The sequence below is a fragment of the Oryctolagus cuniculus genome, assembly GCF_964237555.1.
Source record: "Oryctolagus cuniculus chromosome 16 unlocalized genomic scaffold, mOryCun1.1 SUPER_16_unloc_1, whole genome shotgun sequence".
NCBI classification, from domain to species: Eukaryota; Metazoa; Chordata; class Mammalia; order Lagomorpha; family Leporidae; genus Oryctolagus; species Oryctolagus cuniculus.
In genome coordinates, this window is record NW_027208201.1 from 2,910,927 (window position 1) to 2,937,098 (window position 26,172).

The 26,172-nt window shown below is 39.4% G+C and overlaps 1 protein-coding gene and 2 pseudogenes across 1 annotated transcript in view; all 3 read left to right on the top strand.

The window, feature by feature from the left end:
* The window catches only part of LOC127489058 (vomeronasal type-2 receptor 116-like), a 106,453-nt pseudogene extending 88,812 nt beyond the window's left edge, over nt 1-17,641 (top strand).
* LOC127489292 (vomeronasal type-2 receptor 116-like) overlaps nt 1-26,172 on the top strand; it is a 48,501-nt gene that overhangs the window by 13,331 nt on the left and 8,998 nt on the right. Inside the window, exon 2 of the mRNA XM_070067595.1 lies at nt 24,625-24,740. Within this exon, the coding sequence (XP_069923696.1) occupies nt 24,625-24,740 (116 nt within the window). The remainder of the gene's footprint in view (nt 1-24,624; nt 24,741-26,172) is intronic.
* On the top strand, nt 2,450-4,260 carry LOC100352373 (selenoprotein T pseudogene; annotated as a pseudogene).

Consider the following 26,172-nt stretch of genomic DNA (forward strand, 5'->3'; position numbering starts at 1 on the left):
TGAATGAAATAAGCCAGTCCCAAAGGGACAAATATCATATGTTCTCCCTGATCAGTGACAAGAAACCAAGCACCAAAAAGGAAACCTGTTGAAGTAAAATGGACACTATAAGAAACAGTGACTTGATCAGCCCTTGTTCTGACAGAAGATGAACAACTTAATACTTTATCCCTTTTAGTATTTTTTTGTTCTACTTAATACTATTGGTTGAATTCTGCAATTAACACACCATTATTCTTAGGTGTTTAAATTTAACTGAAAAGTGATCCCTGTTAAAATATAAGAGAGGCAATAAGAGAGGGAGGAGATATACACTTTGGCACATGCTCTATCAGACTTGCCCCAAATGGTAAAGATAGAAACGTGCCAGGGGATTCCAATTCAGTCCCATCAAGGTGGCATGTACCAATGCCATCTCACTTTCAGCATGATAAGTTTCAGTTCATAATTGATCATAATGATAGGATTAAGTGTCAAAGGAATCACACAAACAAGACTAGTGTTTGACAATACTAACTGATAGAATTAAAAAGGAGAGAACAATCAAACATGGGAAGTGGGATACACAGCAGACTCATAGAATGGCAGATGTCCTAAACAGCACTCTGGCCTCAGAATCAGCCCTTAAGGCATTCGGATCTGGCTGAAGAGCCCATGAGAGTATTTTAGGCATGGAAAGTCAAGACCCTCTGGCAAAAAAAGACCTAAATGAAAGATCTTTCCAAGGGGAATCCCAGTGGAAAGAACGGGCCATCAAAGAAGGAGGTACCTTTCTCTGAAAGGAGGAAAGAATTTCCACTTTGACCATGACCTTGTCTAAATAAGATCAGAGTTGGCAAACTCAAAAGGCTTCTATAGCCTTGGCAACTCATGACAAGAGCCTAAGGTGATTACTGATGCCATAAACAAGAATATCAATTGTTAAATCAACAACGGGAGTCACTGTGCCCTAAATCCCCATGTAGGATCTCTTTCCTTAATGTGCTGCACATTTTGAATTAATGCTATAACTAGTACTCAAACAGTACTTTGTACTTTGTGTTTCTGTGTGGGTGCAAACTGTTGAAATTTTTACTTAATATATACTAAATCGATCTTCTGTATATAAAGAAAATTGAAAATGAATCTTGATGTGAATGGAATGGGAGAGGGAGCAGGATGTGTGGGTTGCGGGTGGGAGGGAAGTTATGGGGGAAAAAGCCACTGTAATCCAAAAGTTGTACTTTGGAAATTTATATTTATTAAATAATTAAAATGATATCAAAAATAAAAAACTTAGAAGAGGTAGTTGGTGCTAGAGATGATTTAATTTGATGAAGTGTGCATCCAAAAGTAAGATCAAGTTCTTTGGCTGCATGGACATCCAAGTGATAACAATTGCAAGACATTTGGTGTAAAGCAGATCTTATTTTTCAGAACTGTTTAGCCTTGTCGACCAGGAAATGTTAGTAGGAGCTTTGGTTCTGGTGAGGACATGTGTCCTGCAAATATGAAAATCTTCACACTCTGTCCTCAGTAAATGTACAAATAATGATTAGAACATATGAATTTTTTGGCCATGACCAATCCATCTGTAAGAGTAATTACAGTAGAATTGAGGATAACCTGGATTGGCGGCTTTTTCCTGTAGATCCTTGTGCCTTTCATGCAGGTTTCTGTTCAAGTACTACCAGTATGTTTTTGCCTTTGTTTTTGCTATTGAGGAGATCAACAAGAATCCCCATATTTTAGCCAACATGCCCTTGGGATTTGATTTTTCTAATGTCATGCACAGTGAAGTGACAGTAATGGAGAATCTTTTCATCTGATTTTCACACATTTGTATGTGGGTAACTTTATTTAACTGTTTGTTGCCATAGATTAATGGAGAAAATAATAGAGTGTGTGTAGGTTTTGTCTGAATCTCACACCTAGTGATTTTTGGTTGTCCTTGTTTGTGGTTGAAAATGACTGAAATCTGACTTACGATGATATAGTTCTCTATCAGGTTTTCTTTGTCTGGCTTCATTGGGTCACTATTAAAATGTTCCTTTATGTAGCTGTGATAATTGACAAAGAGATACTTTCTCTAACTTGAATTTGTTGTACAAATTGTTGAGCAGTCTTATGCGAGGATGACGCATTTCTTTTAGCTGCACCTGTTTTCAAGGACCTCCCATTTGCCAATCCTGCTGGTGACCTAGTGAATTTGAATCAAAAGAGAAAATTGGATGCTGAGTATGACATTCTCAACATCTGGAATTTTCCAAAAGGTGTTGGCCATAAGGTGAAAATAGGAGAGTTTTCTCCATATAACCAACAGTTGTCTCTCTCTGAGGATGTAATAGAGTGTGCCACAGGAATTACAGAGGTAAGTTGCTCCTAATTTAAAGTTCACACTACATACACATTGTTATCCACAGTTGCTGTGGGGTTTTGTGTCACATGCCTTGAAAAAAGACATGTACAGGGCTTTGAGCTGGATGCAGTCTTTCTAAAGGCAGCTGAAATGGCTGGTTCAATTAAAATGAGGTTTCTGCTGCTTCTCCTGGTGGTGGCATTGGTGGTGGCCTGGGGCGAGACCTTGGCTAACCTGGGCAGCATGCCCAGCAAAAGATTAAGAGGCAGTATGCTATGGGGCCACCACTTAGGTTTCAGATTTGTGTTTCCTGAGGTTATAGGTGTGTGTTTGAGGGGTACATGTGGGTTATTAGCCAGTGGTCCCCAGACATCCAATTGAAGAAGACAATTATTTCTCTTAACAAACATATAGACATAAAGCATCTTTTCTGTCAGTTTTCAAGCTAGTATTAATAGGCTTAATAATTGTTGGAAAAGATCCTTTTGCTTTCTATGACATGCCAGCTATTAGTATCTGGCAGTGGGCCCAGGAAAATAAGGTCTATCCATGTATCATGGTTTTCTTCTTAATGCTAACAACATGAGCAACATGATTGAGAACCAGTGTATGTCAACAGGTGCATTCGATATAACTTTAAATGATGTACCTGTGTGGTCTAAACTGGAATCTGGTCACCTTCCATCCATGCAACAACTTGTTCAAATTTTTGACAATGAAATGAAACTCATTGTGCATATGGATTCAATCCCACACCATCAGTCAGAGCCCCACGTATCAGCACTGAAAACTTTTTTACATTAATGGATTTTGAAAGAGCAGCATGACTGACATTATGAAGGCCTGTACTGAAAACAGCAAGCTGTTAATACAGACCAGATGCTTTTTTGGCAAGCTCATTGTACCTCTTGGAATACTGAATGCAAAAAGGTTTCTCAGTGCTAGCACATTTTGGAATTGTGCACATTTCATGGAGTGCAATAATACTGTATGATTTTCCTTCCTCTCCCAAATTCACACAGTTAATAGTTTTTTTTAAATGTAGACATTACATGCAACTTTCATAGACATATTTGAAAAAGTTACAATTTGATTTATTTTAAAGATGTCTGTTAAATCTGTTGTGCTTTTATATGAATTTTCACTTTTTATGGTTTAAAAACCAGTCTTTTTGGGAATGTAGCCAAAGTTTCCAAATGGCTTATAAGAGTTCAGTCAGACCTCTCTAATTTGGCCATGTCCAATTTATGTAGTTTTCAAAACACTGCAAATTGTGAACAGTGCACTATACAAGATTATAAGGGGAAATATAATATCAAGAGTACTCTACCAATCTATGTGTATGTGTGTGTGCACATATGTGTGTGTGATTAGCAAGGAACTACTATAACACCAACTGCTTTTTAAGTCCCATTATGTAGTTCAAGTGTCTTGCCTTGACCAATTTAATGAATTGATTTAACTGGGCCTTTATACTTAAATAAATAAAAAACTATGCAGATGTCAGTTAAATAAAAAAAATTTCATTTTATTGTTCAGTATATCAGTTAACATTGTATTTAACAATCGTCTCTCTAAATTTTTGTTTTTTTGCTCTCAGATAACTTGATAAGGCATACACTTTAGAATCACTTACATTTTTAGGATAATTGAAACTTACTTAATTGAATCTCTTTGCAATGTTATTAGTTGCCTAATAGTTTGTCTAATATATCAGAAGTGCATTTGAGGAACAGAATTGGAAAAAAAATTAAATTTAATATCATTTCAATGTTCTAAAAAGACAGTTAAAACAACCTAAACTTAAAAAGACTGTAAGAATGACTTATAAGAAATACAACCATAATTTGGAAAAATAGTCATATTGCATCAATGATAACATGCTTCAGCTTCTAAATAGGAATTCAGTGGTAGAGCCAGTGGTAGGCCTAGATTTGTTAGTGGAAACAAATGAATTTAAGGAAAACATTGAAGAAGATAATTTCAAAGAAATAAACCCCTTAAGGGATGTTGCACACTATGGCACATTTCTACCAAATCTTTTAAAATGTCTTTTCTGGATTGAGGAAATGACTTGACATATACAACTCCAACTGTGATCGACAGATAAAGCCTTGGGATAATGTTTCCAGCATACTGTACAAGTTCATAGAGATCTGACACTTTTCTTCCTTTGGCAAACTCATCTGTAAGGTAGACCTCTAAGTAGTACAGTTCATCAGAAATAGCCATATAACGTTCATAGTAGCTCTTTGGTGATAACATAGAAGTCCGCAGTTCACCAAGCATATTAGAAGCGTGTTTCAGAGCATCCATGACCTTGTTTTTATCCAGGCATCTCTTCATTTGGAATGACTGGACTTTCACAGCCTGTATGGCTTCTCCAAGAGCTTTTCCTGCTCATCCTGAGGTGACTGCTGTGTTGTAGGCATGGCGACTCCCCGGAGCCTGCTGCAAGCAGCACATACCCCGCGCAGAACCTCCTGTGGTCAGGTGACTTTGCGGCCTCTTCAAGCCCTTCAAACCCGCCCTCTCTAGTCCCGCCTTCCAGCCTGGGAGACAGCTCCTCCATTGGCCCGCTTCTAATAACCCAAGTCTCCCGTGTTTATTGGCCCATGCCACTTAACGCTGGACTGACAGGCTTGTGTGCCAGCCGGTCTGTTCACAAGATGGGACAATAGGCTATGTGTTTCAAGACAGGAGCTATTTCTCCAGGGCACATAGGAGACAGAAGGAGGGAAAGGCACTGTTAAATGAGTTTCTCAAGAAAGAAGGAATTCAAGGAGGGGGAGCCACCACGGCTCTACTTTAATGTTTTATTAGATTATATTCATTTATATAATTAAAAGGCAAAGAGAGAGGGGGTAGAAAGAGGGAGAGAGATCTTGCATCCACTGGTTCACTTAATAAATGGCCAATAAGTCTGGAGTGGGGCTGATACAAGATCAGGAGCCAGGAGATTCCTCTGTGTCTCCCACTGGAGTGTAGGGGTCCAAGCACATGGCCATGCTGCACTACTCTCCCAGGTGATGTAGCAGGGAGCTCAATCAGAAAAGGAGCAGCTGGACATGAATGGACACTCAGTTAGGATGCTGGTGCCTCAGGCGCAGGCTTACATTACTGCAATACATTGCCACCCCCAGGGATCTTTACTGTGCAGCTCTGGGGCTGCAGCATCACTGGGAGTTAGTGAAGGCCTTCAAATGACCACTGCTAGCAGTCCTAGTGATTGAGAATTCAGCCAAGTCAACAGCCTGTGTGCCACAGGCTCAGGTGAGGCTTCTCAGGCAACAGCAGAGGCTGGAGGTTCATCCTCCACAGGAGCCCTCAGTGGTTGGAAATGCCCTTGGCCTTGCCTCTTCACATCCAGAGCATGGGGTGCTTGAGACATGTTGCCTTCTCATGTAGCAGCACAGCCCCAGACCCTTGGGAGAGAGCTGCTTTCTTCTCACCACCTCCTCTCAGCTCCTCACAGATCTGCCACCCAGGGACAGCCCCAGAGAATTCCCCCAGTCCTGTGGAAAGTTGTGGGAAAGACCATGATGAATCCTCATGGGATTTCTAGTGGCCAGTGTCAGTGTGGCTTCATGGTTTCGTCAGATGCAGTGTCTCTATGAAGTAAACAGATTTTTCTTAACTTTTCACCACTAAGTGGGAAAGTTCCACTTATTTATAATCCATGTTAGAGAATTTGTAATTTTTCAAATATCCAAAATTCAGAATAGCAAGTCTTGTTCACTCACTCCCCAACGTTAGATGACAAACTTAACTCACTTTCCCCTCTGTCTTTATTCTGCCTCTTCAGTTTATCTGATTATAAACTATGGTGGTTTGTATTTTGCATTTTGTGAGTGGGGCATAAACAAAATATTTCGACAATGACTGTACTCTGCTTTTACAATGATTACTTTCATAGCCTTAATATTTCTTTATACATTGCTTTCAGATCTTACCTGGCATCAGAATTAGCCAGGAGGGTACATTGAAACAGTAGGACTGCTGATGGATACACTCTCTGCCTTCACATTCAGTAGATCTTTTTGGAGGTCAGAGGATGAGCACCTGCACTTGGCAGTGATATGATATGACAGTGGTAGGGGTGGGTTCCCTGATTAATCATGATAAGGGAGCATCCTCCTGGCTTCTTCCCCACAATTTTGGTGAAACTAGTAATCCTGAAATGTAAAATAATTCTGATGTACCTTGTCTCCTATGGGCTAGAAATTTACATCTTACTTGAACAGTATATTGTAGAACTTTTTTATTTTGGAACAGAAAGTCTTGCCTCACACAGACTTCAGCATTTGATGAGGAAGTTAATTTGTTTGCTCTCCTTGTTCTGGCAATCCAGTTGATCGAGTATGGTGTGATCTTCCTAATCCCAATAATTTGAGACTGAGTTTAACTTTTAGGTAGTTTGCATGTTATATTTTTTGAAGGACTCATGAAGAGAAATTATTTAGACAATGCCTGAACTCTCTGTGTATGTTAACATGCTGGGTTTTTCCTAAATCAATATCTTCAAATAAATCTTGCCTCATAATCATGTTGAGAACTTACTGTAACAGGGAGGTTGTTGCAATGTACTCTGATGTCTTACCTGATAGATCTGGAGATGGCCAATGGTGTTCAGCTCCACACAGGGTAAATAGGAGCCTATGCCTAATTCTGCTTCCCTGTGTTTTATGATTTCCCTTCTTCTTCATTTAACACAAGAGCAAGTTCACTGATTTGAAATTTCCTTCTTTTCTGAAAGAAAGCATGAGAGTTTTCTATCACAAAACATCAAGGTCTTTCAAACAGTGTGGTGTGGTTTACTTTGCTGCATTTGCTTGAGGAGAAAACCCCAGGAAAAAGGCAATGGATTGGCCAACTCCATGGCTCACTAGGCTAATCCTCCGCCTGCGGCACCAGCACCCCGGGTTCTAGTCCCGGTCGGGGCTGGATTCTGTCCCAGTTGCTCCTCTTCCAGTCCAGCTCTCTGCTGTGGCCTGGGAGTGCAGTGGAGGATGGCCCAGGTCCTTGTGTCCTGCACCTGCATGGGAGACCAGGAGGAAGCACCTGGCTCCTGGATTCAGATCAGTGCAGCACACGCGCCTGCCATAGCAGCCATTTTTGGGGTGAACCAATGGAAAAGCAAGACCTTTCTCTATGTCTCTCACTGTATAAATCTGCCTGTCAAAAAAAAAAAAAAAGAAAAGAAAAGGAAAAAGGCAGTGGATTGCAAACACTTGAATATTTTTGCATAAACCAAAAACAGACAAAGGCAAAGAGCCATCCTAAAAGGAGATTTGTCTGTATGTCCCCATCAAATGGGCAAATTAATCTGGGAATCCCAGATAAACTCTGAGTCAAGGACAAGAATATGAAATCATTCAACATGAGATCATCCCATGACCAGGAGAAATCAATATGGACTCTAGTGGAATAAAAGATTATATTAAGAACACAGAAACCTCACAGATGAAAATTCACACAGTAAGGCCTTATAAAGCAGCCTCATTGGACACATGAAAGAGAAATAGACCATTGTTGATGACAGCAGAATAAAACAATATTAAATTTAAAATAACTGCATTAGACTGTAAACCTCCAACTGTTAATTTTCCCAGTGTCATAATATCTTCTTATTACTGATTACCTGTTCAAAGAGAAAGGATGGATTTATATGTCATACCCACTTGCAAGCTGTCTGCAAAAGCCTGTTTGGCAGAAATCATATACAGCTTTCTAGAGAAGAGGAGGAGGAGGAGATGAAGAGGGCAGAGGAATTAGATGAAAACAGGAAGAATGATGGGTAGAGAGAAGAGAAAGAATAGATATAGGTCAGAAAGTAATTTTTGCTTAGAACGAGCATTTTCAACTTATCTTACCAAAGTAACATAGATAATCTATCGGGGTGCTAAAATGTTTGAAGTTTATGCATAAATGTTTCATAACACTCATTTTCCATGAATTTTCTGAAGCCTTCTCATTGTATGAAGTTCATTCTCTCCATTCCAAACCTTTGCTCAGTGAACTGTGTGCATTCAGATTGACTCTTCTCTTAGTTTCTACACATTAGAGAGACAGGAGATACTTGCTCTCTGATTCAGATTTACTTTTCTTGTTTGACTGAATAGACAATAAGTTTCTCCATTGTACTTATAATAAATATAGCTTGTCAAGGCATTCTATTTTCATTGCACGCAAGTCACTGAATTCTCATTTTATTTTGTGCCTATTCAGCATCTCACTTTGCATGTGCCACTATTCAAAATCTCCCTAGTGGCATCAGAGCAGTGGCTAGGCAATGGAAAATTTGTTTTGCTTAAAATTTTAGGCACCGCATTTAGAGCAACTTGAATTTAGAAACTTTTGAATGGAATAATAGAGTTCTCTTAAATGCCCTCTTGTCTCCTTCCTTATTAGATTTACTCAGTTAGCAATACCTCACACTGATATACAAGCACAAATGATGAGTCAGTGTTGTTCATCATCATTCCCTACATGACATGGTATCCATTGTGTTTACTTTCATGTTGTTCAGTCTGTGCATTTGGCAAAGGTTTAACAGTACGTAGCTTCCCTGAGGGTGTCCTACATAATAGTCCTGAAAGTCACTTGAATTCAAAAAGTACAGATGTCTGCAGACATCATCCTGCCCTTGGTGTATGTGGAGGTGAGAATAAATACATGGCTTCTGGATGGTATTTTCTGCTTTATAGTAAAAAGTGAGAAGTATTCAAATAATCCCTAATTCTCATGAGAGCATCGACCAGGGTTGTAGGGTCAAAAACAGTCATCATAGGATTAGCGTGGTTGACAGTAATGTGGAAAGGTTTCCTAATTTACAACTGAATATGTGGTGATCTGACATACAGAATGGGAACTTCCAAATTCAGGGTGATTACAAGTTCCACAGTGATTGAAAATCACATGTCCTAGTGGATATCTCTGTAAACAGGATTGGTTTGGGGTCTCTGTGGCATCAAGGCAATGTGTGCTATCCAGGACACTGTTTGTGGGAAGCTGCCCCTTTGCTCTCTGGGTCTTTGGAATGTGTGATCCTAGAGTGTTCTTGTTTGAAACCTGAATGAGTTGGGCCATCTCAGAAACTTGCCTAATGCCTCCCTTTGAGGCCCCTGATGCAATCAAAGTATATAATTGCAAAAAGTTCATGGAGATGTTTTTTTGACAAAGCCCTTGCAACAAATTTTACCAACAGGAGCTTCTCCCTTGAGTCTTTGTATCCATGGACAAGGAGAAAATCCTGGCACCTGGGGTGGAGAAGATCAACCACAAACATGTTTTTCTTTTTGTGTTATTCATCAGAACAGAAAACCTCAGCTGCAGAGCCTCAGGGCAGATAACTTTCAGGTTCCCCCATGGATTGCTGGACAGCAGGTGGAAAGAAGTCAAATGGAGCAGTAATAAAATGGCTTGATTCAGGCAAATATATAATAATAATTATATTTTAATAGTGAATTACACTTGTGAACTTTAATGCTTCTAATCTTCAAAATGTAGGATGTGTCCTGGATTCTATCTTTTTCTGAACAAAAGTACAGACATCCCAGAAGGGGGATCATTCTGCTTCTGCCCCTCTTTAGTATATTTTCTTTTAGAGATAAGTGTAAATATTACACATATAAATATATAATAATTTCATGCTACAGAATATTGTAACTTGTGCGACAGAATAATTGTTTCCTTCACACCTGTTTATGAAGGTGCTAACTTTCTGGTTTCTACTGTAATGCTACAAGAAGTAGGATTCCATTGCATAGATCTTCAATAGAAGTCGATATTATGTCATAGATCATTGCATTATCATTAAAGCCAAATGATTTGAAAAGTATAGTTTGTGCCACCAAGGTGATGCTACTGATTATATATTTTAGGCATTTGTCCAAAGATCTCTCCAAGAAATAATCTAATGGATACTAGCTTGGTATTGTAATATTATTCTCTTCACATATAAAGTGTCCTAATTTGATATGTGCACATGACATCCCATTTATGAAATATTTACTTATTACTAGTAGTACAATTCCCCATGGTTATGCCTGCAGCACATCATTTAAGTGTACCCTGAAATGATGGACACCAGGAGATAGTGAATTTCCAGTATCAAGAGTAGATTCTATGAATAGTACCCAGGTTCCCCCATGATGAATGCCATGCAAACTGGAGATCATAATCAAATATCAGCAAATCCAGGAGAAAATACCTATGTTGATGACACTTGGAAAAATAATTCATATTGAACTAAAAATAGATTTAGACACTATATCCTCCAATGTTATACTGACCAAATCTAGAATATATAATAATTGCTGAAAAATTGTTCTTAGCAATAAGGAACACAGCATAAAACAGATCAAAAGGGCAACTCTCAGAATTGCCTAGAGTGACAATTAGCTTTCTAGATCTTTTGATTCCAGTGGGGGAGCAGGAGGAAGAAATTAGAAGAGAAATAGATGGAGGTGTAGAAGAATGAGGAGAAGACCAGCAACATATGTAGTAGAAAACTGAGTATTATTTGATACTTTTCACAAGGATTTTCAAATTTCCTCATTCTAGAAAGCATGAATGAGGAATTTGGATAACAAATATTAATACAAGCTATATATGTATATATAAAAACAGCATAGAGAGATAAAACAACTGTATATATGGTATAGAACACATATATAAATATAGAAAGAGGCAATATTTATATCATATACACACACATACATATTATACAATAACAGGAATGAAGAAATGAAAAACTGTCACTTCCTCTGGAGCACACAGTGACCATTAACAAGCAGTGAACATGACGTGGTATACTCATCAATACTCAAAACCCAGTGCATCTAATATAAATACAAAGGGCTCCTCATTTTCATTCTTTGTGAAATATCAGATCCCAGAAAATAGAAATCCATTGTGTTCTTTGCATGGAAGGCTATTTATCCTGAATTCTGTAACAAAAATTGAATGAATGAGGCCTGTTTGGAGTAAGTACTGATACCAATGCTGATGATTTACTTTAACATATGCTTAGTTTTCCAAATAAAGGATTATCTGTCTTAATTTTAGGCACCATGGGTCTCATAGCCCAGTGTTTCAAGTCCACCCTGTGAGTGTTTCAGGCTTCTCTTTTCACTGTTCTCCTTCTTTCGAGTTCTGAATCTGATTTCATTTTCCTGGTTTGTGATGGTGGTTGATGGGCAAGTTTTATGGGGAAGAGGTTTTTCTGGATGAAGTCCAGACTTCCATCTACCATTCTCAATAGTCTGACATCTTCTCTCTTTCTGATCACATAGCCTTCAGTTGAGTTACTCTCTCTTCCCATTACAAACTGCACCCTTAGAAGTATATGATTACTGTTTCAAGAAGCATTTGATGATGTAATAATGTAAAGAATCATTGTGGTTTGTGAATATAAGAAACATCTATAGAGGTAGTGCTAAAGAGATGTGCCATTCCTTTGTTCATGTGTTCATTAACAAGTTGAATCCATTTCCTATATTTGCAAGAAATGTAGAGAGGGCATTCCAGAGCATATTGTAATATTTACTTTAGATATCAAATATAATAAGTTAGTAGATGTTGCCAGAAATGAATTAAATTGATGAGGTAGGCATACAAAAAGATCATGTTCTTTGGCTGCATGGACAGCCATGTGATAGCATGCCCAAGACATGATGGTGTAATAGCAGAGCATATTTTCAGAATCGTTTAGACTGGTAGACCAAGAGAAGGTAGTAGCAGCTTTGCTTCTTGTGAGGATGTGTCCTGCAGCAAATACGACAGTCTTCACACTCTATCCTCAGTAGCTGTAAAAAGCATGATTGGAACTCAGGAATTTTGGCCAGAACAGTGCAATTGTAACAGTTATGGGAGTAGAATTGATGATAATCTGGATTGGAGGCTTTTCCCTTTAAGATCCGTGTGCCTTTCCTGCAGGTTTCAGTCCAAAAACTACCAGTATGTTCTGGCCTTGGTTTTTGCTATTGAGGGATTCAAGAAGAACTCCTACCTTTTACCCAAAGTGACCTTGGGATTTGATCTCTATAATGTCATGCACAGTGGTGTGATGGTGATGGATAATCCCTTCATCTGGCTTGTGGGCCAGAAAGGGGCATTCCTAATTACATGTGTAGCAAACAGCAAATCTGTAGCAGTAATTTCAGGAATGAATATTGGTGTCCAAATAGTGGCACTGCTGTAACACTACAAAATTTCACAGATGAGTGTGTATGGGAAATAGAAGGAAAAAGCACATTACCTTAAGTACCTTACTTAGTGCCCAAAATTGAAATGACTGACACCTTAAGCTTTAGTCATAGTGTGTAATCTAAAGAGCAGGCATGCAGAGATTTGGAGGAGTCACCACATTTGCTCCGATGCTGAGGTATCACAGGTGAAGTGAAAATGGAAACATTTTCCTCAACCTCTGAGCTAAACTCATGACTGAGGAAGTTCTTATGTAGTGGGAGGTGATAAAAATGAAATATTCAATTTTCTGTGACACTTTCACCATTTGCTTAATTCCCTTCAGGAATAATACTGTACACTATGGCAATAGCCGTACACAGATTTCTTGCATTTTCCCTTAGCTGACTCTTGGGTCTTTTAAACCTCTTCTGAGTGACAGTGGTCAGTTTCCATCCCTCTATCAGATTGCCCCCATGGGATGCCAGTTATTGCCCACATGGGATGCCAGCACTGGCCCCAGTATCTTTTACTTGGGGAGTTTAGGCCATTTGCATTCAAGGTTACTATTGATAAGTTAGGACTTGCCTCTTCACTGGAAACACTCCTGTTGTAAACATTCCTGTTGTTTGCCTTAGATTTCCTTTGTAGTTTTATTGGGGGATTTTCTGCCTTGATATTCCTGCATAATGATGGCTATCTTTCTGTGTTTCTGTGTATCCCATCCATAAGCATCTTTGTAAGGTTCGGCGAGTGGTGACAAATTCTTTCAATTTCTCTTGTTGTGGAAGGTCTTTATTTCACCTTCATTCATAAAGTAGATGTTTGCACAGTACAGTATTCTGGGTTGACAGTTTTGTTTTAAGATATGGACTATGTCTCACCATTCTCTCTGAGCCTGTATTGTTTCTGATGAGAAGTCAGCTGTGAACGTAACTGGATATCCCCTGAAAGTAATCTGATGTTTCTCTCTTGCAGGATTTAGAATTTTTTTAATGTTTTACATTGAAAATTTGACTACAGTGTGTTGTGGTGAATATCTTTTCTGGTCATGTCTATAAGGAGTTCTATGTTCCTAGTGTACGTAAATATCCCTTTCTCCTAATTGGGGAAAGTTTCTGTAATTATTTCAGTGAATCAACTTTCTAATCCATTTTCTCTTTGCATGCCTTCAGGAATCTCTAAGACCCAACATGGGGTCATTTGATAGTATCCCATACATCTCCAACACTTTTTTTATTTTAAAGCTTTTATTCAATGGATGCAATTTTCATAGGTACAACTTTAAGATTATAGTGGTTCCTCTCCCATACCCACTCTCCCTTTCCAACTCCCATCCTACCTCCTACTCCCTCTCCCATCCCATTCCTTAAGATTCATTTTTAATAAGAGCAAGTCTATACTAAGGAAAGATTTCAACAGTTTGCACACATACACACATACAGTGTAAAAGTACTGTTTGAAAACAACAATTTTGCAGTTCATTCTTACAGTACAACTCATTGAGGACAGAGGTCCTACATGGGGAATAAGTACACAGTGACTTTTGTTGTTGATTTAACAATTGACACTCTTATTTATGATATCAGTGATCACCCAAGGCTCTTGTCATGAGCTGCCAAGGCTATGGAAGACTTTTGTGACCACAAACTCCATCAGTATTTAGACAAGGCCATAATCAAAGTGGAAGTTCTCTGGTTACAGTGTGTGTGTACAAAGAAAGTTGAAGGGTTTCTGCACAGATGTAAGAAATACTAATAGCAGAATATAATCACAAAATGGTGCTACATTGAAGAATACAGAAGGCCGGTGCTGTGGCTCAATAGGCTAATCCTCCACCTAGCGGCACCGGCAAACCGTGTTCCAGTCCCGGTCCGGGTGCCGGATTCTTTCCCGGTTGCCCCTCTTCATGCCAGCTTTCTGCTGTGGCCAGGGAGTGCAGTGGAGGATGGCCCAAGTGCTTGGGCCCTGCACCCCATGGGAGACCAGGAGAAGCACCTGTCTCCTGCCTTCAGATCAGAGCAGTGCGCTGGCTGCAGTGCACCAGCTGTGGTGGCCATTGGAGGGTGAACCAATGGCAAAAGGAAGACCTTTCTCTCTGTCTCTCTCTCTCTCACTATCCACTCTGCCTGTCCAAAAAAAAGAATACAAAAGAAATTCAAAGATTTAGAGGGAAATATTATGAAGCATAATAAGAAATATATTAAAAATCCAAATATACTCATGGTTATTAAAATAATTCCCAACAGTTTTATTGTGGTGAACAATTTTCAGATTTGCATATTATCCAAAAATAAGGACATTGAACTTATTGGAAATGAAGATATAAAAGTGGAATTGTTTTAAAATAATAATGGGATTGTGTAATTAAGTCAGTGTATCAGTAATTGATTAATTAGTGCTTGAATACAAGATTAAACACAGAGAAAAGTTATTTTCACTTAGCAGTTCTGGAAAATGAAGCTTGCCTTTAGAATGACTTAATCCAGATCCTACCATAGAGAGTTATGTTTCACGGAGATAGCTGGATGCTTTCTCTGCACCTAAAATTCGCAAACTTCCAATCCACGATATTAAGAGTGGCATAGCAGGTTAAGCCTCTGCCTGATGCAGGCATCCCAGATGGCACCAGTTTCAGTCCCAGCTGCTTCACTTCAAGTCCTGTTATCTGCAGATGCTTGGGCTTTTGGACCCACACCCACTTGGGAAATCAAGAAGAAACTCCTGGTTACTGGTTTCAGATCAGCCCAGCTCCAGCCATTGCAGTCTTTTGGGGTATGAACCACCAGGTGAAAGATTTTCTCTCCCTTTCTCTTCCTCTCTCTCTTTTTCCTTTCCTCTCCTCCTCCCCCTGTCACTCTCCCTCTTCTTTCCTCCTTCTACTTCTCCTATTTCTGTAACTCTGCCTTTCAAGTAATTGAAAATAAATAAGCCGGTGCCACAGCTCACTAGGCTAATCCTCTGTCTTGCGGTGCCGGCACACCAGGTTCTAGTCCCGGTCGGGGTGCTGGATTCTGTCCCAGTTGCCCCTCTTCCAGGCCAGCTCTCTGCTGTGGCCAGGGAGTGCAGTGGAGGACGGCCCAAGTCCTTGGGCCCTGCATCCCATCGGAGACCAGGAGAAACACCTGGCACCTGCCATCGGATCAGCGTGGTGCGCCGGCAGTAGCACGCCAGCCGTGGTGGCCATTGGAGGGTGAACCAACGGCAAAGGAAGACTTTTCTCTCTGTCTCTCTCTCTCACTGTCCACTCTGCCTGTCAAAAAATTAAAAATAAATAAATAAATAAATAAACAACTAACTTTCACTAAAAACCAACACAAGGAACCTTGACTGGTTGAGTAGGTCATATTATTGAGTGAATAGCACCCTTAAAACAAGGGCTGCTGCTTGCTCTTGTTCAAAGTGAGGACACAGCAAGTATGCACCATGTATAAAGGCAGAGTAGTCCTCACCACACATGGAATCCTCTGGTACCTTGACCATCACTTCCCAATCCTAAGAAATCTTGAAGAATGAGTTTGTGGTGTTAAAATGGCACAGATTAAGATATACTTTTAAAGCAACATGAAGAGGTTCAGAGAGTAGGTCTTAGGGCTCTGTTATTAGAAAAAGAGAATGTACTCATCAGTATGTAAGGTACTTAGGGAGAGTAAGTAATAACTGACTAATATGAGGTAGATGGACATGAATTTTTATTTATTTTTTATTTTTAATTTTTAATAATTTTTTTTTATTTGAGAACAGAGTAACAGACAGTAGAGGGAGAGACAGATAGAAAGGTTTCCGTCTGTTGGTTTACTCCCCAAATGGCCGCAATTATCAGAGCAGTGCTTATTCAAAGCCAGGGGCTAGGCATTTCTTCCCATCTCCACAGGGGTTCAGGGGCTCAAGGACTGGGGCCATACTCTCCTGCTTTCCCAGGCCATAGCAGAGAGCTAGATTGGAAGAGCAGTCAGGGCTAGAATTGGCACCCACAAGGGATTAACCTACTGAGCCACTAGCCTGCCCCTGAAAAGCATAAATAATGCCTAAAAATTTCATAGATGTCATTTTTATATGTTGTCATCAACAACAAATAATGAGTATTTGTCTAAACTAGCTCAGTCGGGTATTTTAGAAGGTCCTTGTGAATCAGAAATAACTGAACGGGGGATGATGTTACTGTAAGTTTCTCACCAGATATGAATCAGTGTGTGAAGTGTCTGGATCATCAGTATGCCAGCACAGAGCATGACCGCTGCCTGCACAAAGCTGTGGCCTTCTTGGCTTATGAAGACCCATTATGAATGACCCTGGTCTGCACAGCTCTATGTTTTTCTGTCCTCACCACTGGGGTTCTTGGTGTCTTTGTGAAGCACCGAGACACTCCCATAGTCAAGGCTAACAATCATTGTCTCAGCTACATCCTGGTCATTGCCCTCATCTTCTGCTACCTCTGTTCCTTACTCTTCATTGGTCATCCCAATACAGCCACCTGTGTCCTCCAGCAAACCACATTTGGAGTGGTGTTCACCGTGGCTGTTTCCACAGTTCTGGCCAAAACTACCACTGTGGTTCTGGCCTTCAAGGTCACTGCCCCAGGGAGAAGGATGAGACAGTGGCTGATATCAGGGTTACCTAACTCCATTATTCCCATCTGCTCCCTGATCCAACTGGTTCTCTGTGCCATCTGGCTTGGGACTTCTCCTCCCTTTGTTGACACAGATACGATACTCTGATCATGACCACATCATCCTGGTGTGCAACAAGGGCTCTGTCACTGCCTTCTACTGTGTCCTGGGCTACCTGGTCTCCTTGGCCGTGGCAAGCTTCACTGTGGCTTTCCAAGCCAGGAATCTGCCTGACAAGTTCAATGAAGCCAAGTTCCTGACATTCAGCATGCTGGTGTTCTGCAGTGTCTGGGTGACCTTCCTGCCTGTCTACCACAGCACCAAGGGGAAGGTCATGGTGGCCGTGGAGGTCTTCTCCATCTTGGCCTCCAGTGCAGGGCTCCTGGGCTGCATCTTTGTCCCCAAGTGCTACATTATTCTCCTAAGACCTGAGAAGGATGCTTTGAAAGGATTAATGGATAGGATAATTTCCAAGGAAATGGATGTTCTGAAGAGTAGCTCTTAAGGCTCTCGCAGTTTTCCATGGTTAGAAACAAAAATTCAAAAAACTGGTTTTGCATTCTGATGTTATAAAATAACTTGCAGAATGTAAAGGCCTTATGAACAATTTATACTTGTCTTAAAATATTTTCGCTCCGAAGGACCAATTCACAGAAAAGAAAGGGAGAATGGGACAAACCTGCCATCTGCTGATAGATTGTGAAGATGTCTAAGTGGCCCAGCGTTGGTTCTGAAGAGAAGCCTTTGAGGCTCTCTCGGTTTCAAGGATTTGAAACGAGTATTTACAAAACTGATTTTGCATTCTGATGCTATAAAATAACTTGAACATTTTAATCACCTTATGAACAACTTACATTTCTCTTAGAAACTTTTTAATTCTCATACATCGAATAACAAAACAGAGCTATAGTGGGAAAAACCATCTGGTGATATACTCTGAAGATATCCACAGTGGTACAGTGCTGGTTCAGGCCAAAGAAAAGAGCTCAGTTAGGTTTCCATGTAGGTGTCAGGGACTGCAAGAGGCCATCTTCCACCGCTTTTTCTGGATCATCAGCAGGGAGCTGGATTGCAAGTGGACAACCGGTACATGGCCTGGCACCCACATAGGATGTCGGGGTTACAGGTGAAGGTTATATCCACTACACCCCAACACAGGCCGCAATCATCCTCTCTTCTTCAAAATAATACTGTGTACAAATTTCTTAGCCTGGGTTTTAAGTTCACAAATGAAACCCATCTCAGATAAAGGCTCTCCTTGAATCTTTTCATTTCTGCATTTTCATTGTCAACTGGTCAATTTCGTAATATTCCTATTTTAATAAAATGAGTTACATGTTTATTTGCTGTTTTCATTCATTCAGAGTCTATATTAACTTCAGATTTATAATATACTTGGAATATTTTCATGTAATCATTAGACATGTTAAATTATTTAAATATGTATATGCATTATTCAGGAAATTCTTAGTTATGTTATCATTTCATATAGATTTGAAATGATGTGATAATCACACACCAAGTTTTCATTATATGTAGAACTGATTCTACAAACTTCTTTTCCATCTGCTCATTTCTGCTTATTATCAATTTGGCTTTAGATTTACTTTTGCCAATACGAGACATAAGAAAGTGATTTTTATATCTTCTTCAGCAGAAAATAATTAAACAAAGAGTAACAATTTTAAAGTGAAGTAATGGCATTTGGACCATTCACTTTCTTGTGCAACTGTTATCTCTGTCATATTTTAAAAATATTTCCTTTGCTACAAATCAGGTTCCTTATCCATTAATGGTCACTCTCAGTTCCTTCTCTTGTAAGTCACACAACCACCAGTCTGTTTCTGTTTCCATGGATTTAATGTCCTGAGTGTTTTGTATAAATTAAATATTAGACTCTGTGGATTTAGGTGGCCTTTGATTTTGCATGGTGTTTTCAAGGAACATTCACATCATTTTGGGTATCTACATTTTTCATGACAAACTGATAATTCCTTGTAGTAATTCATTGAGTTTTGTGTCTCTGTACACTGACTTGTGTGTTATTTTTCACTTTGGCTGTTTGGAGACACACATTGATGTACAAGAGATTTTTGCCTATTTTCTAATTTTGGAGTGTACCATTAGGTGTGGGATGTTTTGGTCATCAATGAATTTTATGTTGAATTTGCTAAGGAGGTGACAACTGTCTTCCATACCATATGTGTTGTAACTTTCTAGCATGGTTTCAAGATTCCAAATTCCCTATGGCATCTCTGACACCTGACAACTTTGAAAGTTTTTATAGCCAGTTAGTGTTTGTGAAGTAGAGGTTCCTTCTGGTGTGGAACGGCTTGTCCATACTTAGTACTGATTAGCATCATTTGTAATGTCCTTTGGTCATTTATTTATCTGTGCAGAAATATCCATTATATTATATTCCCATTGTTCATGAATTATATTTTGTTGTTACTTCTGCTTTCTAAAAATATATTTTCTTGTTTGTAAGTTACTCAATTTGTTTATATTTCAAATTTTACTTGATGTATACAAGTTTCATGAATATCATATATACAGTTTTAGATCACAGAGATACTTCCCACCTATCCATTTGTCCTGTCCACAAAAATCTGAAGCTTCTTTTTTTAAAAAAGATTTATATATTTTACTTGAAAGAGTTAAACAGAGAGAGGAGAGGCAGAGAGAGAGAGAGAGGTCTTCCATCTGATGATTCACTCCCCAATTGGCCGCAATGGCCAGAGCTGTGCTGATCCAAAGCCAGGAGCTCCTTCCAGGTCTCCCATGATTTGGGCCATCCTCCACTGCCTTCCCAGGCCACACAGAGAGCCAGACAGGAATTGGAACAAACGAGTCTCAAACTGGTGCCCATATAGGATGCTGGCACTTCAGACCAGGGTGTTATCCCACTGCTCCACAGCGCCAGCCCCAATCTTATTCTTCTTCCTCCTCCCTCTCCTATCGCCACTCTTAATTTTTGCAAAGAACTGTTTTCTGGTTTACTTTATACTCAGGAGATTAACCTTACCATATGTAATGTGTTCTACAAACGGTATGAAGAAACCAACACTATTCCTCAAAATAAAGACAAAGGCTATAAAAAAAAAGCATGGAATCTCAAATTGTCAATTTTACTCCAACATTACATTTAGGCACTTGTTATGATGGATAAGAGAATACATATGGTTTATGTCTGTTTTTGATACTGGCTGATTTCTCTTAAGTATCATGGTTTTCAGCTGCATCAATTTTGTTGTGATAGACAGGATTTCTTTTCTTTTTTTTTCCTGCTGATTAATATTCTTAGAGTATATATACCATGGTTTCTTTATCCAGTCAGCTATTGATGGATATCTGCGTTGATTCCATTTCTTAGCTATTTTGAATTGAGCTGCAATGAGCATGGGGGTATAGATGACACTTTTTCGTGTTGATTTCATTTTGTTTGAGGAGATTCCTAGGAATCAGTTGGATGGGTCATATGGCAGATCTATTTTCAGCTCTCATAGGTTTCTATACTGTGTTTCACAATGACTGAATCAGTTTATATTCCCACAACCTGTGGATGAGGGTACATTTTCCTTCAAATCCTCTCCAGCACAGGTTGTTTGTTGATTTCTGTAGGAGAGCCATTCGGACAGGTGAGGTGAAATCAACCTAAATGCCCATCAATGGAAGAATGGATAAAGAAACTATGGATATGAACTCTATAGAATACTACAAAGTGGCAAAAGCAAAAAATGAAATCTGGTTATTTGCAACAAAATGGAGAAATCTGGAAAACATCATGCTGAGTGAAATAAGCCAGTCCCAAAGGGACAAATATCCTATGTTCTCCCTGATCTGTGACAACTAACTGAGCACCTAAAAGGAAACCTGTAGAAGTGAAACTGACACTAGGAGAAGCAATGACTTGATTAGTGCTTTGAGCAACAGTTTACTATTTTATTCTTTTTAGTATTTTCTTTTTCTACTTAATACCATTGGTTGAACTCTTGAATTAACATTGAATTATCCTTAGGTGTTTAAAGTTAGCTGAAAATTGATCCTTGTTAAAATAAGAGTGGGAGGGGCCAAACCTGTGGTGCAGCAGGTTAAAGCCATGGCCTGAAGTGTCAGTATCCCACATGGGTGCCGGTTCGAGTCCCAGCTGCTCTTCTTTGGATCCATCTCTATTCTATGGCCTGGGATAGCAGTAGAAGATGGCCCAAGTTGTTGGGCCCCTGCACCCACGTGGGAGACATGGAAGAAACTCCTGTCTCTTGGCTTCTGATTGGTCCAGCCCCGGCCGTTGCGGCCATCTGGGAAGTGATGCAGTGGGTGGAAAACCTTTCTATCTGTCTCTACCTCTCTCTGTAACTCTGTCTCTGTCTTTCAAATAAATAAAATAAGCCTTTCAAAAAGAATAAGAGTGAGAATAAGAGATGGAGGAGATATACAGTTTGGCACATCCTCCCTCGGACTTATCCCTAAGGGTAAAGCTAAAAATGTGTCATGGGACTCAAAATCACATTAAGTTGGCATATATAAACACCGTCTTACTAGTTAAAGTGATCAGTTTAAGTTCATAATTGATCATAAATATAGGATTAAGTGTCAAAGGATCACATAAATAAGACCAGTGTCTGCTAATAATAATTGATAGAATTAAAAAGGAGAGAACAATCCAACATAGGATGCTGGATACACAGCAGACTCATAGAATTACAGATGCCCTAAACAGCAGTTTGGCCTCAGGATCAGCCCTCAAGGCATTTGGATTTGGCTGAAAAGCTTATGAGAGGCATGGAAGCATGGAAAGCCAAGACACTGTAGCCAAAAAAAAAAAAAAAAAAAAAAGCCTACAGGAAAGATCTCTGTCAGTGAGATCCCAGCGTAAATAATGGGCCATCAAAGAGGGAAGTACCTTTTTCTGAAGGGAGGAGGGATCTTCCCCTTTAATTATGGCCTTGTCTAAATAAGATTGGAGTTTGTGAACTGAAGAGGCTTCCAGGGGCTAGTGCCGTGGCTCACTTAGTTAATCCTCCACTGTGGCACTGGCATCAAATATGGGTGCCAGGTTCTAGTCCCGGTTGCTCCTCTTCCAGTCGAGCTCTCTGCTCTGGCCCAGGAGGGCAGTGGAGGATGGCCAAAAGTGCTTGGGTGGCTGCACCCACATGGGAGACCAGGAAGAAGAAGCTGGCTCCTGGCTTCAGATCAGCATAGTTCCGGCCACAGCAGCCATTTGTGGGGTGAACAAACAAAGGAAGACATTTCTCTCTGCCTCTCTCTCTCTCACTGTCTAACTCTATTCATAAAAAAATAGGCTCCAAAGCCTTGGCAGCTCATGACGAAAGCCTCAGGTGATTACTGACATCATAAATAAGAGTGCCAATTGTTAAATCAAAAACAGGAGTTACTGTACACTTGCTTCTATATAGGACCTCTCCTTAATGTGTTGTACTATGAGAATTAACGGTAAAACTAATCTTCAAACAGGACTTTATACTTTGTGTGTCTGTGTGGGTGCAAACTGTTGTAATTTTACTTAGTATAGAGTTGATCTTCTGTATATAAAGATAACAAAATGAATCTGAGTGAAGAATGGGATGGGAGAGGGATTAAGAGATGGATGGTATGCCGCTGGGAGGGTTGTTATGGGAAGAAGAACCTCTGTAATCCAAAAGTGGTACTTTTGAAATTTACATTTGTTAAATAAAAGTTTTCTATAAAAAAAGAATGTAGAAGATATGTGATAAATATGAAAGAAATAGTTAAGCAAAAAATTATGAATAGATCTGGGTGCCAAATTTTTTGAAATTCATGCATAATGCTTCATAACACACATTTTCAATACATTTTCGAAGCCTTCTCATTGCATGGAATCCATCCTTTCCAGTCCCAACCTTTGTTCAGTGAATCTTGTGCATTCAGATTGACTCTACTTTTAGTTTCTACACATTAGAGAGAACAGGAGATGTTTGCTCTCTGATTTAGATTTACTTTTCTTGTTTAACTGAATAGACAACAAGTTTTGTCATTGTACTGGTAATAAATCTAACTCATCAAGACATTATATTTTCAATTTTATGCAAGTCAGTGAATTTTCTGTGTTTTGTGTCTATACTTTATCTCAATTTGCATGAGCCTGTATTCAAAATCTCACTAATGGCATCAGAGCAGTGACTAGGCAATGGAGAATGTGTTTTGCTTAAAATATTAGGGAACTCATTGATAGCAGTTTGAGTTTAGGAAACTTCTGAGTGGAATAACAGAGTTCTCTTCCATGCTCTCTTGTTTCCCTCCTCATTAGATTTACTCTATTAGTGATACCTCACACTGATATGCAAGCACAAATGATTAGTCAGTGTTGATCATCATTACTGCTTGCAAGACATGCTATCCATTTTGTTCAGTTGTGTTGTGCAGTCTCTTGGTTGTGCAAAGTGTTAAAGATATGTAGCTGCTCTGATGGTGTCCTACATCAGTCCTTAAAGTCATTTACATTCAAGAAGTACAAGTATCTGTATGCATCATCCTGCCCTTGGTGTTTGTCGTGGTGGGAATAAAGTGATGACTTCCAGCTAGTATTGTCTGCCTTATAGTAAAAAGTGAGAAGTCCTCAAGTAGTCCCTAGTTCTCATGAGAGTATTAACCAAGGTTTTAGTGTGAAAACAGATTACCATGAGATTACCATGGTTAACAGCAATGTGGAAGGGTTTCATATTTTACAACTGAAGATGTGATGATTTGACATACAGAATGAAACTCCTGAATTCAGGGTGATTACTGGTTCCACAGTGCTTGAGAATCAGAAGGCCTATTGGGTATCTTTGTAAACAGGGTCTGCTTTGCGTCTGTGTGGCATCAAGGCAATGTGTGGCTCCCCAGAACATGGGGTCTGGAGGCTGCCCTATTGTTCTTTGGGTCTTTGAAGTGTGTTACACTGGATTTTTCTGGTCTGAAAACTTTCTGAGAAACTCACCTGATGCCTCTCTTCATGCCCTCTGATGCAATCCAAGTACATAATTGCCAAAAGTTCATGGAGAGGTTTATTGACAAAGCCCATGGACCAAATGTAACTAATAGAATTTATGCCCTTGAGTCTTTGTACCCATGGACTTGGAGGAAATACTTGCACCTGGGGTGAAGAGGATGATTCACAAACATGTTTTCCTTCTTGTGTTGTTTATCAGGACAGAAGCCCTGAGCTGCAGAGCCTCAGGGTAGAAAGGGTTCCAGATTCCCACATGGAAGAACGGACAGATGGTAGAAAGAAATCAGATTGAGCAGTATTAAAATGGCTTGATGCGAGGAATCACACACACACACACACACACACACACACACACATGCTATTTGTATGCACATGCATGACCCTTCAAGTTCCACTATGGTTGTGTCCTAGGGTTTTCACAGACTTTGAAGATGTTCCCTTTGAATTTTCTGTTGCTCTTTTTGCAATTGTGTCTCCTTGTGACTTGTCATGATGATCAGAACTGCTTTTTCCAGATGGAACGGAGTTATTACAAGGGTGGAGATATTGAGATCGCTGCTTTTTTCCCCATTTACATATACTTTGTGGACAGAATGATTAATATTTTCAAAAACCATGTCACATTCAAAGGGTAAGTTCTCTTTGCCATAATCATTTTCCTTGATTTACATAATAGATGCTTGCTATTGGGTCTGCAGATGGATAGACACATGCATTGTGTGTCCCTGCCCTTTCCATTTCTGTCCCACCTAAAAAGTTCTGATAATTAACTTGGGGCATGTGGAAGACATTTCTTTCTGCCTGGCACATTGAATTGTTCAGGGAAATGTTATCTCATCATAGGAGAAAGGAGAGTCTGGTTGGGATCTTCTTGTCCTTCGCTGTCCACGTTCATCAGCTCAGGGGCCTATTGTGCCTCAGTAGCAGGTTCTTACAGAACCCATGCACTGAAATGAACAACCCTGAGTTACATGAGCTCTTCCACATGTGCTCACAAACTTTTCTGCTACATATTAGATTTGGGGCCATGAGCTCACTTCATTTCTTCTACAGTCAAAAAGAAGAAAAGATATTCAAGAAAGTAAGATTTTACTAGGTAAAAGTAACCTCAGGCCACAAGTATAATAATTGTATGTTAATGATGAATATACCCATAAGAACTGTAATGGTTGGAATCTACACATTCAGGATGCACCCCTGATTCTTTTTCTGGAAAAATACATTTCAGAAGAGGGATTATTCTGCTCTGCCCATCTTTAAGATACGGTCTACCTGTAGCTAAATATAAATGTTTCATATATATTTATATATGAATATTTCATGCCTCCAGAATATAGTATCTTGTAGGACAGTGAAATTGTTTTCCTCACATCTGTTTATTTTGGTGCTAATTTCTAATTGGTTTCTACTGTAAGCTATAAAAGTTGGTTGATGATACATAGATCTTTGATAGAAGGTAGATATTAGGACATATATCATTGCAGTATCATTAAAGCCAATGGAATTTAGAACTATAGTTGGTGCCACAAAGGTGAAACAACTGATCAAGTATTTTAGGCATTTGTCCTAAGTTCTATCCAGAAAAAATCTAATGGATACCAGCTTGGTATAATGATATTATTCACTTCACATGATTTTTATGAATTTGCCTATTTTGATAGTGCACATGACATCCCAATTATGAAATATTTATTTATTAGTAGTAGTGGTATTTCCCATGGTTATGCATGCAGTACATCATTTACATGTACCCTAAATGATGGAGACCAGAAGAGTGTAAATTTCCCGTAGTAGGAATAGAGTTTATGAATAGAGCCCAGGTTCCTCCAAGATGTATACCTTGCCAACTGGAGATCATAACCAAATCTTAACAAACCCAGGAGAAAATGCCTGTGTTAATGATATTTGGGAATATAATATAAGATTCAACAACTTTAGAATACCCAATAATTATTTATAAACTGTTCTTAGAGATAAGAAACACAACATAAAACAGATTGAAAAGGCAACTCTCACAAATGCCCAGTGTGTCCAAAAATCTTTTAGACCTTTTCTACCAATGG